Source organism: Trachypithecus francoisi, unplaced genomic scaffold, assembly GCF_009764315.1.
Source record: "Trachypithecus francoisi isolate TF-2019V2 unplaced genomic scaffold, Tfra_2.0 Lachesis_group13, whole genome shotgun sequence".
NCBI lineage: Eukaryota > Metazoa > Chordata > Mammalia > Primates > Cercopithecidae > Trachypithecus > Trachypithecus francoisi.
Window position 1 is genome coordinate 108605064 of NW_022681458.1, and position 13556 is coordinate 108618619.

Genomic DNA, 13556 nt, shown 5'->3' on the forward strand with positions numbered 1-13556 from the left:
CTTCTTCTTGACATTTCTGTTAATGGTATCAAATATAGTTTTATGACTGTTCTAAATACTTACATGTCTCTTTACCATAAAATGTTATCACCCAAATAATTTTCCAAACACAAGACACTGAGCAGGTGAATTGTTGACATATCTTTTCACAACCAGAGTAGAGCTGAAATGAAAGCTTTCCTTTTCACCTTAAAAGAGCTGAAGCAAGGCTGGGCATAGTGGCTCATGCGTGTAATCCCAACACTTTGGGAGGCCGAGGCAGGCGGATCACCTGAGGTCAGGAATTTGCGACCAGCCTGACCAATATGGTGAAACCCCGACTCTACTAAAAATACAAAAATCAGCCAGGCGTGATGGCAGGCACCCATAATCCCAGCTACTTGGGAGGCTGAGGCAGGAGAATCACTTGAACCCGGGAGGTACAGGTTGCAGTGAGCCAAGATCATGCCACTGCACTCCAGCCTGGGCAACAGAGCGAGACTCTGTCTAAAAAAATAAAAATAAAATAATTCCTAGTTCACTGCCTAAAAGGATACCCCAGGAAGAGTAGTAACAGACATTTAGCAAGCATCCTGTGTCGTATTAGAACTGTTCATTTCAGCCAGAATCCCAAGTCTGTATCCGGTTTAGAATTACATACCAATTTATTTTATTTTATTTTTTTTTTTTTTGAGATGGAGTCTCTCTCTGCTGCCCAGTCTGGAGTGCAGTGGCAGGATCTCGACTCATTGCAACTTCTGCCTCTGGGGTTCAAGCAGTTCTTCTGCCTCAGCCTCCAGAATAGCTGGGATTATAGGCATGCGCCACCACGCCTAGCTAATTTTTGTATTTTTAGTAGAGACAGGGTTTCACCATGTTGGTCAGGCTCATTTCGTACTCCTCCTGCCTTGGCCTCCCAAAGTGCTGGGATTACAGGCGTGAGCCACTGCGCCCGGCCTCAAAATTTTTAATCAGTGCGTACTTTTTGTATGTTTTTCTCCAAAGTAATTGTGGGAGCTGTAACTTTTTTTTTTAACTGAGAGAATATGAGTTCAACTATTGATAAAGTAGATTTTCATATGAGAGATTCTTCCCCTTTATAAAGGAAATACCTCTCCTGCACCGCTGTATGTGGTTACTTTGTACACTTAAGATTTCAGAGGCTGGGCATGGTGGCTCTTGCCTGTAATCCTAGCACTTTGGAAGGCTGAGGTGGAAGAATCACTTGAGCCCGGGAGTTCAAGGTGGTAGGATCACATGAACCCAGCAGCCTGGGCAACATGGTGAAACCTTGTCTCTACAAAAAATATAAAAAATTAGTCAGGTGTGGTGGAATTTGTGCCTGTAATTCCAGCTACTTGGGAGGCTGAGGTGGGAGGATCCCATGGGCCCAGGAGGTTGAGGCTGCAGTGAGCCGAGATCACGCTGTTGCACTCCAGCCTGGGTGACAGAGTGATCCCTTGTCTCAAAAAAAAAAAAAAGGGAAAAAAAAGATTTCAGGATGTTGTGCCCCGATGGTTGGGACCTAAATGCAGTTCCACTTACTCTCCAGGGGGTACTATTGGCAGGCAGTCCCCATTGACTGATACTGTGACACTGCTTTGGGGGAGCAAATTTTTAAGTAATTTCTCTAGAATTTATCTTTCTGCCTTCTCTTTACTTTCTTGTTCTGTAACAATGGACAGGCTTATCGTTTGGTGAAGGTTATTCAGACTATTCCTTGATACCCTTCTTTGATGTGATACTTATGTTGTCAGTGAGTATAAAGTTTATTTGCAAATTTGGGGATGGTTGTGCTACTGTTAACTTCAAGGATATAATATTCTTCTATATTAATTTGCAGTGTATAATTTTATTGTTTTGATACATATTTCCAAGATTAGTCAATAGAAAAGAGTATGACACAGCAGTAAACAAAGCATTCCAGGCTGAAGGCAATAACCTTGGGGTAGGCATGGGCAGTGGAAGCACCCAGTGTGGTAGAGAGCCTGCCTCCCCTTCTTGGCTCACAGTTTCTCCAGAGGAGCCATTTTGGTGGACCCTTGTCTAGAATGTGTCACCTCAGTTTTTCTTTTAGGAGACTAGACATATTGCATCATAATATAATTATTTTCATTTAAAATAGTTGCTAGTGCCTACACAAAAATGGATTGTTAGTGTCTTCCTAATCTATCATCAGGGTGGAAAACAGATGAGCTGCAATTTCATTCCTTTGGATATAAAATTAGACCTTTGGGAAGATTTACCAGCAAGCTTTCAGCTGAAACAAAATCGCTCACTGGTAAGAATAGTTTTAAATAAAATGGCTTTATTTACTTTAAATAAACTTGTTTTAATCGTTTTAATGATCATTTTGAGTTTAAGTTTTAAAAAGCACTTTGTGGCATGTTATAGAGTCAAATCACTGGTTGCATTTTCTTCAGTCTAGGTGGTGCCTATTAATTACCTGGTGCTAAGAATATATGTGAAATCTGTTTCCTTGGCAAATGATCACACTACAGTTGCTGTTTCTGTGGATAGAATCGTTCTCACATTATTTAATTTCTCATTCACAGGATTAGCAACTGTGATATTTGTATCTGCTAGAATCACGTTTTTTCTACTAAGGTTAAGTTCTAACAATGACAAATTCCAAGAGCAGAGATAATACCTTATTGGGTGATTCTTGATTCATTAGCAGAAGCACCAGCATACAGCTCCAGGCCAAGTTCCTGCCAAGGAGGTCTTAACACTCATCTATGGCTGATTTTCCTTCACTGCCAAGAAGGGTCATCATGCGCAGGGGCTAACCCAGCATGCTGTGTGCCATTTTTACAAGAAAATGGTGATTTTTTTTTTACCATTTGAGTGGAAACGAAGCATTGCCCGTAGGTCAGCTATACCTGTTTTAAATGAAAAGGGAACAGTAAGCTATTTATTTGGAATCATCTAATCCTGATTGTCAGAGGCCCAAAAAATAGCCAGTTATGTGTGCTTGACTGGTAACCCTACTAAAAATGTCCCAGATTTATGGATTTTTTTTTTTCCTGTGAAAACTTAGGCATCATTTACGAAGCGATTCTCAGATGTTGCACTATCATTCTGTCACATAGTTTTGCCTTGACCTCAGCTGGAATATGTACTTCCAGACCTTTTTTGGTCTCAATGAGCATATTATCACTGTTGATCTATGTGTGTTAAGGGCATACACTGCATGTCCTGAAACATGCCTTTAGAGAAGCTTTGGACTGAAAAAGATCTCTTGGCTGGGTGTGATTGCTCACGCCTGTAATGCCAACACTTTAGGAGGCTGAGGTAGGAGGATCACTTGGGCCCAGGAGTTTAAGAGCAGCCTGGGCAACATAGTGAGACCCTGTCTCTATAGAAAATAGATAAACTAGCCAGGTGTGGTGGCATGTGCCTGTAGTCCCAGCTTCTTAGGAAACTAAGACAGCAGGAGGACTGCTGGAGGTCAAGGCTGCAGTGAGCCGTGATCATGCCACTGCACTCCAGCCTGGGCAACAGAGCAAGACCCTATCAAAAAGAAAAAAAAGTATCTCTTGAGAATGCTGTAGGTAGTTCACAATAAAGATATGAAAACTGCATCAAATTGAAGAAAGCATTAGGTTGTGGAACTCAAAAGCCTATTTGGGGGACATAACAAAATAGCAGTTTTCTGATGTTGTAAATAGGCTCACTTTCAAAGGAAGATGACTGTGAGCTGTTAACTCTTTTTATTATCTCATTTTCTGCCAGATTTTGAGATTTGTTCGAGAATGGAGTAGTCTAACTGCCATGAAGCAAAGGATAATCAGGAAAAGTGGACAGCTATTCTGTAGCCCAATTCTTGCTTTGGAAGAGATCACAAAGCAACAAACTAAACAAAATTGCACCAAAAGGTATGAGTTGTCTTTTTTTTAAATTTTGTACTACATTACTTTTCATGGTTCTTTCTACAGGAGGGTCTGAGGCATCTTTTGGAACTATTAATGAAATCCTGATGAGTTATGAGAAAATTATGCATAAAATCACAGCCATATTATTTCATAACAACATAATTATATGTTTAGTGAATTTGATAAAATCTGCTAAAAGAGATCAGGTTGTCCAGATCTTACTCTCCATGAGTCCCATTCATCAACAAAAAGACCAGAGTCACAGGATGGTGCAACCTATGACCTGCCAAGCCTGGGACACTTATTAGCAACAGGAATACATTTTACTCTTAGGACATCAGAGCCTGTGTCTGGACCCCATCTGCTTGGCCCTGCTGTGGGGGAGTATGATGCTGTACAGCAAGGGAGCTGGTTCTATTTGAATGCATCACCACCCAAGTAATGGAAGATAACTATAATCAGGTCCATGATTAGAAATGAAATAAAAGGAAAGGTTGACTGTCAGATATTTGTGACTGTTTTGCCCTTATCATTACAGGTTCCTTTCTAATCTCTGTACATTTGATTTCCTTCCTTGCCATCACAATCATCTTTATCCCACTCAAGTCTCCCCATGTGTGATCTCAAATCCCCGTTCTTTGTAAACTCTTTTCTTAGCATGAAGCAAGGATTATCAGGAAAAGTGGTCTGCTGTTTTGTAGCCCAGTCCTTGCTTTTGAAAGAGATTGCAGGCTGGGCGCCATGGCTCATGCCTGTAATCCCAACACTTTGGGAGGTCAGGGTGGGTAGATTGCATGAGCCCAGGAGTTCAGTGATCAGCCTAGGAAACATAGGGAGACCCTGTCTCTATAAAAAAATAAAAATTAGCCAGGTGGCACACTCCTATAGTTCTAGCTACTCGGGTGGCTGAGGTGGGAGGATCACTTGAGCCTGGGAGGTTGAGGCTGCAGTGAACTGAGATTGTACCACTGCACTCTAGCCTGAGCAACAGAGTGAGACCCTGTCTCAAACAAAACAAAACAAAGAAATTGCGAAGCAGCAAAGCAAATGGCAGCATTGGCGGAGAAAGCCCTTTAACTCTTGCTGCCTCCATACACCAGTAATCTCTCTTCATCCTTGTATTTCATCAGTTTGTCAGAGAGGTTTCCTTTCTCTAGCTTTTGCCATGCACACAAGTAAAAAAAAATCCAGGGGATGGCGGGGGGAGCAAGGGACCGAGAACATGGTTGATTAAATAAATTATGATAGTTCCATAACATGGTTAATTAAATAAATTATGATAGTTCCATATAGTGAAAATCTTTTCCACTGTTTCAAAGTATGGCATATAGCACATTTATTTGTTTGTAAGAGCAAGGAATAATACTTATATGTTAAATTGTTAAGAGTAGATATAAATTGTAAAAAAAAAAAAAAGGATGGAGACACAAACTTTGCTATTTGCACAACTTGCTATTACTGACATAGAAATTGTCTAGAAGGATACCTTAGAAATTTTTATCACGACTTTCTCTTGGACAGTGGTTTTCAATTGGGAGCAATTTGGTCCCCTAGGGTGGTAGTGTCTGGAGACATTTTAAATTGTCTCAAGGAAGAGATGTGACTAGGGAGTATCTAGTAGGTAGAGACCCAGGATGGTGCTGAGAATCCTACAGTGAACAGGATTGCACCCCCCAAAACAGAATTATCCATTTCAAAATGTCTATATTACCACTTGAGAAATCTTGCTCTAGGGCATAAAACTTGAGGATTTGTGGAGGTAGTAGGGACTTTATACTTTATGCCAGGATTACAAACTCATTTGACTAAAAACAAAACAAGAATCACAAATGAATGAATGAGGTCAGTTATAAAACTAGAAAAGGATGAGATATGGGCTGAGACTATGTCAAATAGGCAGATTTGGAACCCATCTGAAATCATTCAAATTCAGATTTAAAAATAAAATATTGGGCTGGGCATGGTGGCTCATGCCTGTAATTCCAGCACTTTGGGAAGCCAAGGAGGACAGATTGCTTGAGCCCAGAGTTCAAGACCAGCCTGGGCAACATGGCAAAACCCCATCTCTACGAAAAACAGATAAATTAGCCAGGCATAGTGGTGCATGCCTATAGTCCTAGCTACTTTGGAGACTGAGGCGGGAGGATCACCTGATCCCCTGGAGGTCAAGGCTGCAGTGACCCATGATTGCACCACTGCGCTTCAGCCTGGGAGACAGAATGAGACCCTGTCTCAGAAATAAAATAAAATAAAACAAAATTAGATTAATAAAATAAAAAAAATACTGGCTAGCCATGGTGGCTCGCACCTGTAATCCTAGCACTTTGGAAAGCCAAGGTGGAAAGATCACTTGAGGCCAAGAGCTCGAGACCAGACTGGTTAACATAGCGAGACTCTGTTTCCACAAAAACCCAAAAAATAGCCAGGTATGGTGGCTCACGCCTGCAGTCCCAGCTATTCGGGAGGCTGAGACAGGAGGATCACCTGAGCCCAGGAGGTCAAGGCTGTGATGAGCTGTGATCATGCCACTGCACTCCAGCCTGGGTGATAGAGCAAGACCCTGTCTCAAAATGAGTAAATTTAAAATGCTGTATGAGTACAGTAAATTAATACTATATGAGTACAGTAAAGCCCTTTGACTAATTGAATTTATCCATAAGTTGCCAGTTTTGGACTCTTGGCCTGAACTCTTCTGTAACGGTTTTTTTTTTCCCCATGGGCATGTGCCATTTTCTATAAAAATACATTTAAAATATATGTGTTACATATTTTTATATATATACACACACACACACATACTTACACATAAGTGTGCGCGCGCACACACACACACGTATCAAAAAGCACAATGCCTATTTTATTTTTCCCAATACTTCCAGTCCTCTCGATCTTTCTCATTTTTGTAACCAGTCTTTGTTGACCTTCTCTTTCTCACATGATCATAATTCTCTTCATAACTGAATTTCTAGCTATTTCTAGATATGCCCTATTATTTCTTCTCCATTGGACATGGATGACCACTTAAAGTACCAGCTGAGAAAGGTGACTGATCAGATTTAAAAGCAAAAGTCAATTCATAAAACCAAAGTCAGACACACAATGTTATTTATAAAATTATATATAGATAATATATTAAGGCTATAACTTGTGTTAACAAGCAGCAGATTAATCAGATTTGTATTTTTTAGAATACAGCAGTATTCTAAATGTAAAAATACATTGTATTTTTTAGCTCTAGCAGCAGTTGGGAGATTAGATCAAAAAGGGCAAGACTCAAAGTGGGGAGATAAGTTACATTTTTCTATCACTGCCATAACAAATTACCACAAATTTAGCAGCTTAAAACAACACACATTTATTATCTCACCCTTCTATAAGTAAGAAGTCCAAGTTGGCTGTTACTAGTTTTCTAGTAATGCTCTGGATTTTACAAGGCAGAAATCAAAGTATTGGCTGGCTGGGCTCTAGTTGATAAGCTTGGAAAAGAATTCACCTCCAAGCTCACCAAGATTGTTGGCAGAACTCAGTTCCTTGCAGTTGTAGGACTGAGGTTCCTGTTTATTGCTGGCTGTCAGCTGGACGGTCAGCTACTAGAGGCCTCTCTGTGGTCCTAGCACGTGGACCTCTACATATTTCTCCTTGGAATCTCTCTGCCTTCCTCTTCCGCTTTTAAGGGCTCAAGTGATTACATTGGGCCCACTAAGTAATCTCTCTATCTTAAAGTGAGCTGATTAGTAACCTAATTATATCTGTAAAGTCCTTTTATAGCATTATCTAAATTAATGATTGATTAAATAACCTGGGGACAGGAATCCTAGAGAGTATCTTAAAATTCTGCCTACTACACAAGTTAAAAGACTATTCTAGTATACCTGGAGAAAAATGATGAGGATCTATATTAAGTGATTACAATGGGAATCAGGAAAGAGAATGAAGAGAGCTATTAAGGAGGTATGTCTAGAGACTTGGTGACTGATTATAGAGAGGCAGAGAGAGAGAGGCCCCCAGGGAAACCAACTTAGCAACATCATAAAATGAAACCTCTGTACCTGCAGCCGGGAGATACTATCAGGAAGCATTCTGATTCTTGCTGCAGAACCCAAAGTAAGTCTCAGTAATTTGGAATAACCATGTATCTCTGAAAGCAAATGTGAAATATGCTGTTGAACAGCAGCATTGAGTGGCAGTCTGTATGAGGACCAGTTAGATACTGTCCTATCAATTTATTTTCTAGAGAAACTGAATCAGAGAGTCTCCAGACTTAGAAACATCAGGCTCAGTAAAGAGTGAGGTATTAGATGGAAAACTGAAACTCCCCAGACCCTCTTTTTGGCGCAGCTTTCAGATTGACAGCAGCGACATTTTACTTCCTAAACAGGAGGTTGGAGGATTTCTCTCTTAAAAGTATTGAATGGGCTGGGCGCGGTGGCTCAAGCCTGTAATCCCAGCACTTTGGGAGGCCGAGACGGGCGGATCACGAGGTCAGGAGATCGAGACCATCCTGGCGAACACGGTGAAACCCCGTCTCTACTAAAAAAATACAAAAAACTAGCCGGGCGAGGTGGCGGCGCCTGTAGTCCCAGCTACTCCGGAGGCTGAGGCAGGAGAATGGCTTGAACCTGGGAGGCGGAGCTTGCAGTGAGCTGAGATCCGGCCACTGCACTCCAGCCTGAGCGACAGAGCGAGACTCCGTCTCAAAAAAAATAAAAAAAAATAAAAGTATTGAATGGTTCTGAAAAAAGACCTATAGTTAACTGACTTTGGGCATTCCCCCAAATGCAATGGCTAGGTCTCCAACCAGATTATCCGCCAGTGATGTCCGCCAGTTTGCAGGCCCCATCCAAGCTCAGAGCTTGCAGTCAGCTTTTAAATATCTTACTTTTACATTTGAATGGAAGCCAAGATTACCAGCCATTGTTTTGGTTACCAGTACCATTTATCAGAGGCAGGCCTAATTCACTTGGAGCCCTGTCATGTTTAGGATGCCAATTGTTTAATCTCTAGTTATAGCTGAGCTCCAAAGCAGGTCAGAAATCCAGAACCCAAGATTGTGTTCATTGATGTGGGCCACTTTGCGACATACACTCTTCTTGCAAAAATTGCTATCTTCCACTCCCGTCCCTATCCAGGAATTTGTTTAGTAGACAACATTCTTCCTTCTCTATTTACTAAAATTGGGATTTACCATAATCCTTTTGGGAGTTGGTGAACTTCCTCGCAAACCTCAGCAGAAAATTAAGTATTGGCAACTTGCAACTACATTTGAAAAGTTGTCAGCTCCCTTTTTTGGAATTGGTTCATCTGTTTCTTGTGGTTTCCAAAAATTTATTCTTAAACCTCTTGTAGGAAAGCAAAAGGTTATTTTTAGTTTCTAAATCTCTGACTAGATTTCTCAGCATCTTTTAAAGTTACTGAATTAGGTTTTTAAGCTTTTAAACATTGAATAATAATACCTCAGGCAAGGCTTAATATCCCATTGCCCCTAAAGCTAGGAAGCTTTTGAGTTCATTTAGAATTCACAGAAATACTTTCCCGAGTGCATTTTCCAAGGGAATAAAATGGTTGAAGAAATTGTTGGAGGTGGGGCCAGAGAAGGAGGAAGTTTGGGAACTAAAAGGGCAAGTAAAAGAACTCTACAACAATTTACTGTGCTTTAACTACTACTACTGCCCAGACTGGAGCACGATGGCTTCATTTCCTTTTTGCTCTAAGAAAGACATGCAAGTAGAGTGCAAACATGTGAAAAGATATTCCCCCTTACTCTTAATAGGAATGCAAATTTTAAAATCTACAATGAGATACCTATCACTATTAGCAGAGACTTTAAAAATGACATTGTGCTAGTGAAAGTGAAGAAACAGATACTCTTATTCATTGCTGGTGGACACGTACACTGGTATAACCTTAGAGGAAAGACATTTGTCAAAATCTACCCACATTTAAAACACCTAAGACCTTTAACCAAGGAATTCTATTTCTGGGGATTTATTCTACAGATACATAATGTGTAGAAAATATCATATATAATGATATCTATTGCAGTATTGTTTGTGATAGCAAAGACTGGAAACAACCTAAATGTCCATTTATCAGAGACTGATTAAATATATGGTTTATCCATATAATGGAATAACATGGAGCCATTAAAAAGAATAGGGAAACTATGAATCCTAATAAGGAAGGATCTCTGAGAAGCATGTTTTGGTAAAAAGAGCAAGGTGAAGATTAGTGTTTACGCTATGCTATTTTTTATTTCTAAAAATAAAAAGTATAATGAAGAATGAGTGCTAGTGGGTACGGATATCTTTTTGTTTTGTTTTTGTTTTTGTTTGAGACAGGGTCTCAATCTGTTGCACAGGTTGGAGTGCATTGGCACGATCTCAGCTCACTGCAACCTCTGCTTCCGGGGTTCAAGTGATTCTCCTGCCCCTGCCTCCCGAGTAGCTGGGACTGCAGGTGCACACCACCATGCCCGGCTAACTTTTGTATTTTTAGTTGAGACAGGGTTTCACCATGTTGGCCATTCTGGTCTCGAACTCCTGACCTCAAATGATCCGCCTGCCTTGGCCTCTCAAAGTGCCAGGATTACACACGTGAGCCACTGCACCCAGCCTCGGATTTCTTTTTGGAGTGATGAAAATATTCTGGAATTAGTGGTGATGGTTGTACAACCTTGTGAATATACTAAAATGCACTTAATTGTAAACTTTTAATTGGTGAATTTTATGCCATGTAAATGATATATCAATGGAAATGCAAAAATAAGTAAATAAAAGGCATACACCTATACTCAGAAAAGAAATACACTATTTATTTATTTATTTTTATTTTTATTTTTCTTTGAGACAGTTTCTCTCTGTCACCCAGGCAGGAGTGCAGTGGTGCAATCTCAGCTCACTGCAGCCTCCATCTTCCCGGGTCAAGTGGTTCTCCTACCTCAGCCTCCCGTGTAGCTGGGATTACAGGCACACACCACTATGTCCAGCTAATTTTTGTACTTTTAGTAGAGACAGGGTTTCACTATGTGAATGTGTGAAAAGATATTCCCCGTTACTCTTAATAGGAATGCAAATTTTAAAATCTATGATGAGATACCTATCACTATTAGCAGAGACTAATATGTTGGCCAGGCTGGTCTCAAACTCCTGACCTCAGGAGACCCACCCACCTTGGCCCCCCAGAGTGCTGGGATTACAGGTGTGAGCCACCATGCCAGGCCAAAAATAAACTATTTCTAAAATGAGCCAGACATGGTGGCTCAACCTGTAATACCAGCACTTTGGGAGGCTGAGATGGGCTGAGACGGGCCTCGCGTGGTGGTGCATGCCCGTAATCCCAGCTCTGGGAGGCTGAGGCATGAGAATAGCTTGAACCCAGAAGGCAGAGGTTGCAATGAGCCAAGATAGTGTCACTGCACTCCAGCCTGGGCGACAGAGTGAGACCCTATCTCAAAAAATAAAATAAAATAAAATAAAATAAAATAAATTAATCAGCCTTTCTGCAAAGATGAATTCACATGTCTGTGAGAGATAGGGAAATATACTATTTCTCTAATGATATCCAGAGTTCCTAAAAGATCTTTTGGTCTAATTGGTGAGGGACATATTGTACACATCCCAGGGATGTCAGTCAGACTCCTGTTACTGCTGTCTCAGTGTGATGGCTTCCAGAAGACATGCAACGAAATGACTCAAGGTCATTTTGAGTCAAAATAAAATAAAAACAAAACTGGCAACAGAGGTAACTTTTTGGGAGGGGCAAAAGGAAGAAAGGAGTGAGAGAGAAAATTACTCATCACCATAAACACACTTGTTTGCCTTTTGAATTTAGAACCATGTGCTTATATCACCTAATCAAAAATGAATAAAATAGTTTATTTTAAAAAGGAAACCTGTTTGTTAAATCTATCCTAATAACATAAAGCAAACTTCTAAAATTTTACCTACAATTGCACAATTCCATTTTGATTGAACTTTAATTTTATTGTCAAGCTGCCTAATTAAGAAGCACTCAATAATATTAAGAAATTCATGTTTAAACTAATTTCCAAAAAAATCTATAATAGGTGTAAACCACCAGAGAAAGTAGGCCAATTAATATAATTGGAAGGAATGAATTGGGTAATTGCATTTCACCAACTTAAATTCCCCCATCACCTTTAATTGGAATAACTTCTCTTTACTTCTAGTCCCTGAACCATTGTTAGTGTTGTGTAATAAGGTTCTGAATCCCACATCAAGAGTGGCTTTATTTCTGTGGAAGAATCCATAAACCCTGTATGGGCTGATAATAAGGGAAACAACCTTCAGATTACAGAAGATGTGATTGAACCTGGTTAACTGAAAAGAAACTCAGTTTACCCAAACACTGATACACTATTATAACTGACTAAGGTGATTTGGAGAAGCCTTGAAGGGATGGCCAAGAGGGAAGTAAAATACAGTTAGAGATTTTCTGCACAGCTTGCCAAGCAGTTTCCTTAAGGCTGTCAGTTGTGCGTGTATTTGATCATTTCTTATTCTCACACCCACTCCTTTTTCCCCTAAATGAAAATTGGTCCAAAGGATATTCAGTGACTCTTGGATTTCTTAGAAAAAGAAATTTGAGACAACTAATTTGGAACAAAGAAATGTATTTCTCACATAATGAACACCAAGATAAAGGGTAAAAATTCCATTTTCTAACTTGAGTTTTAGCACAGTGAATACAATTGTGCTTGCTTTTTCTTCTATTGCTTTTGCAAGGAACAATGTGAACATGCAATAGAGATTTTTTTTTTTATGAGATAGAGGGAATCTATTTAACATATCATTGTTTTAGATACATAACCAAAGAAGATATTGCCATAGCCTCAGTGGATAAAGTGAAGAATACTGGGGGCCATGTCCGTCTGATCACAAAGGAGTCCAGGCCACAGGATCCTTTCACAAAGTAAGGTTTTTCTACTACTAGTATATAGTAGTACTAATTCCACTCCTTTACATTTTGATATTCACAATAATGTCTCACCTTTGCGTGACCACTTTAGAGGTTACAAAGAACTTTCACAAGATAGTAGCTCTTCAGTTGTCCTAGCAACCTGTTGAGGTACCTGGTGTCCTCATTTTAAACATTAGAGATGAGGAAGGACACTGAGACCAGGTGGACTAAGTAACCTGCCCCAGGGCTTGGGGGTAGATGCCAGGAGACCTGAAGTTAAATTTGGGCTCTGTCCCTCAGTCTTGAGCTCCATCATTAGAAGTCTTTCTTTCAACTCTTCTAAAAAACAACCATGGAAAAATAGAACAGCTGTTGTTACTTCCCAAGTAGGACTTTCTAACAAAATTGAGTAGTGTACCTTTTCTTTTATTCTAACAAATTGAGCACATATCCTATCATGTTTTGTATCCTAGCATGTTTAATTTCATCAACTCTGCGTTTACCTGTAGGAGCAAGTCTTCTGTTCTAATTCCTATCAGCACTGTCAGGTATTTCACTCTTGTCACTTTATGGCTGTGACTCTGTTTCCTGTGAGCAAGCAGAGGCTGGAGGAGAGAGTTTGTAATGACCTCTGTGAGCTAATGAGGTGTGTGACCCCATATATTTAAGGAGCAGGGTAGCCGCTAAGCTTTAGTTGGGGTTTTACATTAGCCTGTCCTTTCCCAGCCTGAAGAAGCATTTTCTAACAGCTTCTCCACATGTTTCACATGTTTTCATGTTTCA

General features: G+C 40.1%; 1 protein-coding gene across 1 annotated transcript in view; it reads left to right on the forward strand.

Annotated features, from left to right (window-relative positions):
- ZRANB3 (zinc finger RANBP2-type containing 3) overlaps window positions 1–13556 on the forward strand; it is a 324081-nt gene that overhangs the window by 302655 nt on the left and 7870 nt on the right. Inside the window, exons 16-18 of the mRNA XM_033231677.1 lie at window positions 2159–2260; window positions 3715–3857; window positions 12675–12785. Coding sequence (XP_033087568.1) covers window positions 2159–2260; window positions 3715–3857; window positions 12675–12785 — 356 coding nt within the window. The remainder of the gene's footprint in view (window positions 1–2158; window positions 2261–3714; window positions 3858–12674; window positions 12786–13556) is intronic.